This window comes from Melozone crissalis, unplaced genomic scaffold (assembly GCF_028551555.1).
Source record: "Melozone crissalis strain CALT ecotype California unplaced genomic scaffold, PUWL_Pcris_2 ptg000018l_1, whole genome shotgun sequence".
Classification (NCBI taxonomy): domain Eukaryota; kingdom Metazoa; phylum Chordata; class Aves; order Passeriformes; family Passerellidae; genus Melozone; species Melozone crissalis.
The window spans coordinates 13,872,309-13,877,304 of NW_026535796.1; the positions used below are offsets into that span (position 1 = coordinate 13,872,309).

Genomic DNA, 4,996 nt, shown 5'->3' on the forward strand with positions numbered 1-4,996 from the left:
CCTCTTCTGAAATGGTGAACAGCTTTTGTTCAACAACATAATAGGAAACCATTTCTTGGCATCCAACCAAATGAGTATTTGAGTATTAGCTTTTCAAAAGCTATCTCATTAATTCAAGAAAAAAACCTCTTTAGTTTTGTTTGCTGAAATAGACAACGTGTTACACTAGGCTGCAACTTCTGACAGCTGTAGGTAGAGAATACTTCCCATCCATGCCCTGAGCATTCATTTGTTTGCAACGGCAGAAAGTTGGTCCCGAATCCTTCCCAGACCTTCTAACATAGTGTCCAGGGTTTCTTTGCTCAGTTCCACAGTCAGTGCAGAAACAACAGGATTATTTCCACATAAGGCAGCATCTTCCTGAATCTTAAAATAGGAATGCAGATGTTAGTTGTATGAAAAATTAATTTATGTGTTGCTCTTCCAGAGCCGCTACAAAATGTTGTGTTTAATACAGAGATTAAACAAAATGGTCTGAATTTGGAATCCAGCTCCATCCAGAAGAACCATGGCACATTTTCTAAGCTGTGTGCCTCACTAGTGAAGTGCACTCTCATTGACAGAGTGCAAGTGAGCACCTACTGCCGTAAGTGTTGGGATATTTTGAAGATATTGTGGCAGGAAGCCACATCTGTATCAAAAGCATCTCAGCAGATACCACAGAGATACCACAATAACCCCACCCCACATACAGAAATTAGATTTTAATTCCTCCTCTGAATCCCACTCATCTGATTTTTATTGGTTGGGGGGATCCAAAACTCTGCAGAACACAAGCAGTACACCAGCAGTTAAGTTAGGTATACTCCCCAAATGATAGATGTAGCTGGTGAAGGAAGTTATTAGTAATCTCAAGTCATTTCCCCAACTAATGAAGTCAGCCAGACACGCTGATGGAGTGCTTAGAATTAAAGGATGATGGCTTCATGATTTATCTTCTTTTTCCTGTAGAAAACAATGGTGACTAGGAACAAACATGGTGACTTCTCACATCCTCATGCACACAAAACTTCTGTGCAAGAGAGCTTTCATCAGAGACACCATTCCCATGCTCTGTGGCATTTCAGGTATCATCTCTGAGGAAGTCTAATGGCCCCCCAGGCACGAGGCAAGCACCAGATGCCTGTCTGAACTGGCTTTCCCTGGCAAGTCAAGGGAAAACCAGTGTCAAGTCAAGTCCAAGGTGCTGGACTTTATTTGGGTCCTTCACAGCCACTGCCATTACCTTTAGCTGCAGCAGGCAGGTAGGGACTGCCATTCTTACGATGCTGTCTGAAGATGTCTTGATGTCCACCCTCCAGTCCATGTCCACCAGCCGAGGCAGGGAGACTGGGGGGTTAAAAATGGCTCTGTTAGGCACAGCAGCACATGGTGATACCACCCCTGCAACCTGTGACCACCACCATGCACAGGCCTCTCCACTGCTGGCCCTGGGAAGTGTACAAGTTTAGTTCCTACTATGTGGTTTCCCATCATTTTACTCTGGAATAAGCCAGTCTCTGAAGACCTCCTCATGACACTGGAAGGGCAAAAAAGGGTTCTCCCGTCATTACATGCAATGACAGTTCAGTGCAAGAAACAGAGAGAAATTTCCAAAGCAGCTGGAAGAAGGAGAGCAGTAAGATGTCTTCTCCCCATCTTTATGCCCTGCCTTGCTGCCTGCCACACTCAACTAGTGTTTCATTGTGAGTTGCTCTGGCACCTACATGCTTATTGCTCTGAAACTGGTAAGAAAGCACTCAGGAAAGCTTGTAAAATCTGGCAGTATAAAACATGTTATTTCAAGTTCCCCAGCCAAAGCATCCTGCAGTACAGCAAACATGCTGACAAACTGCAATCTTCACATTCCTTAAAAGTATTTCAAATATCACCCTAATTGCATGCAGCCTAGCAGAAACCATTTAATAGGTGCATTACTGACATCAATAGCTCAGACCTGGAGACCTCTTGGGCTCACCCAAGGAAAGAAACACCAGTCTAACTTGGCTGCTAAGGAAAGAGCTGTCTCAGTAGGCAATTGCAGTCTGTCTGGATTCTGCCTGTTGTAAGATGCTTAGTGTCTTCCCCAGGGGTTGATTGCCAGCCTTCCTACTGACTACAGACACTCAAGTTGCTTTCTCTCTGTGCTTTATTGTCCAATTGAATTTTTTTCTGTCTGGGGAAAGGCTCTCTCTCCGTGCCCCTGCTGCTTCCTTGCACAGAGCTCCAGGGGGCAGCGCACAACTGGCTGCCTTGCTCCTGTGCTTTTGGAACAAATTCCAGTTCACAGTCTGTCAAGGCCAGCACTTGGCAGCATTTGCAACAGCACAAAATACATCTGTTAAGCCTTGTATGTTAATTTGCAAAGATTGATTGCAGGTGGCTTGAGAGGGGCAGGAAACCATTCACTTTTTTATGTTAACACAGATCAATCTGTTGGAATGTCTGCCTTGGACCACTGCCTTGGTCCCTATGTAATGCATGTCGGATACTTCATAAATACAATACTAAGATAATCCATTCTTTCCTAGTAGACAATCTCATTCCTGAGATTACTACTTACTCTGACTGGCTTGTGCTTCATTTCTCCAAGAAGAGCTGTAAAAAAAGTGGAGAAAACAGTATCAACAGTGCTTTCAGAAAAAAAAAAAAAAAGAGGTAAGCATTTAGCATGGCTTATCCCTGACTAATGGCAGGCAAACTGGTGACCAACCATGGGTTCTTCTGGAAGGGCAGCTTGTTTAAAGCCCACACCTTCCTCCCTGGTCTTATCAAAGCCATGGGCTCCAAGCACTGAGATGTGCAAGCAGAAGTGCCCTCCCCTGCCACCACCTCATGTATGCTCTGTCACATCCAGTGCCTCTGCACCTCGTGACAACTGGATGGATATCTGGGTACCACCTAGATCTTCTAGAGCTGAAATCCAGCCTTTTAAGTTTTATCAGCAACAGTAGCATTTTTTCACCACACAGCTGTTAAGATAAAAGGGGCTTTGCATATTAGGAATGTGGCCTACGTCTGTTTCAGAAGTCATGGCAAAACTCTGTGTGCCCATGGCTGTGTTTCGTTGGCCATTTACAGAAACAAGACAAATATCCACGTTGCCAAATATCCACGTATCAAACGACATATACAGGCTTTAAATCTACAGCTGAAAGCAAATGGCAGGTGGATAGCACTCACATATTCTCCAAGATTATCTTAGTCAAGAGGTTTTTCAGATTTTGGTGGAAGTTCTCTGGGAAGAGACGGAGGATGTCTTCTGGCGCGGTCAAGCCGCGGTACACCACGTGCCTGGTGAGGTTGTGCAGAGCAGACACCAGCTGGCAGGGGGCAAGAGAAGGGCTGCGCTGAGAAGCATTGCACACAGCACAGGGCGGGCCCTCTCAGCCAGGAGACACAGCTTATGCTGGAGACCCTCAGCACCCGAGCCCTGGGCACCCACGTACGGCCCGACAGCCTCAGCAGGACGGGGCTGCGCTCCTCAGCGCCCCCGCTTCGCAGCCTCAGCCCGTTCGCTTCTGCCGCGGGCGAGGGTCGCTGTTCCCGCACCTTCCCGTGGGCCGGCCCCGTGCTGGCACCGCCACAGTCCCGCTCGTTCCCTCCCGCCGGGGCCCGCGGCTGCCCCGCCCGGCCCTACCTGCTCCGCTTCCTCGGCGCTGACGGCGAGCCCGGGGCAGGCGCGCTGCGCCAGCGGGCCGAGCGCGGCGGGCGGGCTGGAGAAGCACTCCTGGCACAGCTGCCGCACAGCGTCCTTCGACGGCGCCTGGCGGGGAGCAAAGCGGGGGCGCTCAGCCGCGGCCCGGCAGCGGCGGCCCCGGACCCCGCGGCCCGGCCCCGCTCACCTTCAGCAGGATCTGCAGCGCCGCGAAGTCTCCGTCCCGCAGCGCCGCCATCTTGGCGCCGTCAGCGCGGCCGCGCTCCGCCCGCCGCCATCACGCGCCCGTCACCGGGGCGGGGCCGGGGACCCGGACGCGGGACTGGGACAGGGACAGAGACCGGGACACGGACCAGACAGGGGACAGGGACCGGGACACCGACCGGACAGAGGACAGAGACACGAACAGGGACGGAGACCGGGACACGGACAGGGACGGGGACCAGCACAGGGACCGGGACCGGCACACGGACAGGGACCGGTACACGGACAGGCACACGGACCGGGACTGGCACACGGACCAGGACAGGAAAGCTCTCGGTGTGTGGCACTGCCCCTGCCGCTCCACTCGGGGCGTTTTCTACTCTCAGTGCCTCAGAGTTGTGCTGTAAACGCGCTGCTCTCAGCCAGCGGGAATGGGAGGTGAAGGATTTATCATGGCACTGTGATAGCCATACGGACCATTATCTTTGCAAGCTGAGTCTTTCACTTTGTAAGGCATTTAAATAAGTCCTCTTTCTGAGAGAGAACGTCTTCTCTTTAACTTGTGTGGCTTCCAGCACACCTGGATCCAGGGCCTCACTAATCTATGGTATTTCCCCGTCACTGCTTCTGTCACCTCCCCATCCTTATTTCCATCTCTATTAGTTTGTAAGCAGAATTTTGCACAGTGAGAAATGCAAACATATGAATGCTTTTTCCACTGGGCTTCACAAGCCTGGCAGGGAACAGGATTTACTCTTGTAGAGGAACAGGTTCCATACTACACACTAGCACAGAACAGAAAGTGAAGGGAAGGATGGTGAAATATTAATTTTTGATATCCAAATTGAAAGGTTTGCAGCTAGTAGGTTAAACAATAGCACCCCAGTGGGGAAAAGCATGGGGTAGTGGTAAGAGGTTGGGGTTTAAGAGCTAGGAAACCAGAATTACATTCCCTTGACCCTGTTTCAGTCTTTAGATGAATCAAGGTAAGTCAGTTTGTCACGAGTGCCAGGAAGGTAATGGCACTCTCTGTATAACACATAATGTCCTGCAGTGGTGAGTGTGGGCATTTATTAACATCAGCAGTAAACGTGGAGGTTGTGAAGGGATAAACAGAATGGAGGCACTGTGAAATAACAACACTGTGTTACAACC

General features: G+C 49.9%; 1 protein-coding gene across 1 annotated transcript; it reads right to left on the reverse strand.

Annotated features, from left to right (window-relative positions):
* Positions 1 to 214: 214 nt before the first annotated feature.
* Positions 215 to 3,883, reverse strand: COMMD9 (COMM domain containing 9). Its single transcript, XM_054275424.1, has 6 exons — positions 3,825 to 3,883; positions 3,620 to 3,745; positions 3,163 to 3,302; positions 2,543 to 2,577; positions 1,226 to 1,329; positions 215 to 366 (listed from the first exon to the last, which is right to left on the reverse strand). The coding sequence occupies exons 1-6, from the start codon at positions 3,873 to 3,875 to the stop codon at positions 226 to 228; spliced, it is 597 nt and encodes a 198-aa protein (XP_054131399.1). The 5' UTR covers positions 3,876 to 3,883; the 3' UTR covers positions 215 to 225.
* Positions 3,884 to 4,996: the final 1,113 nt, after the last annotated feature.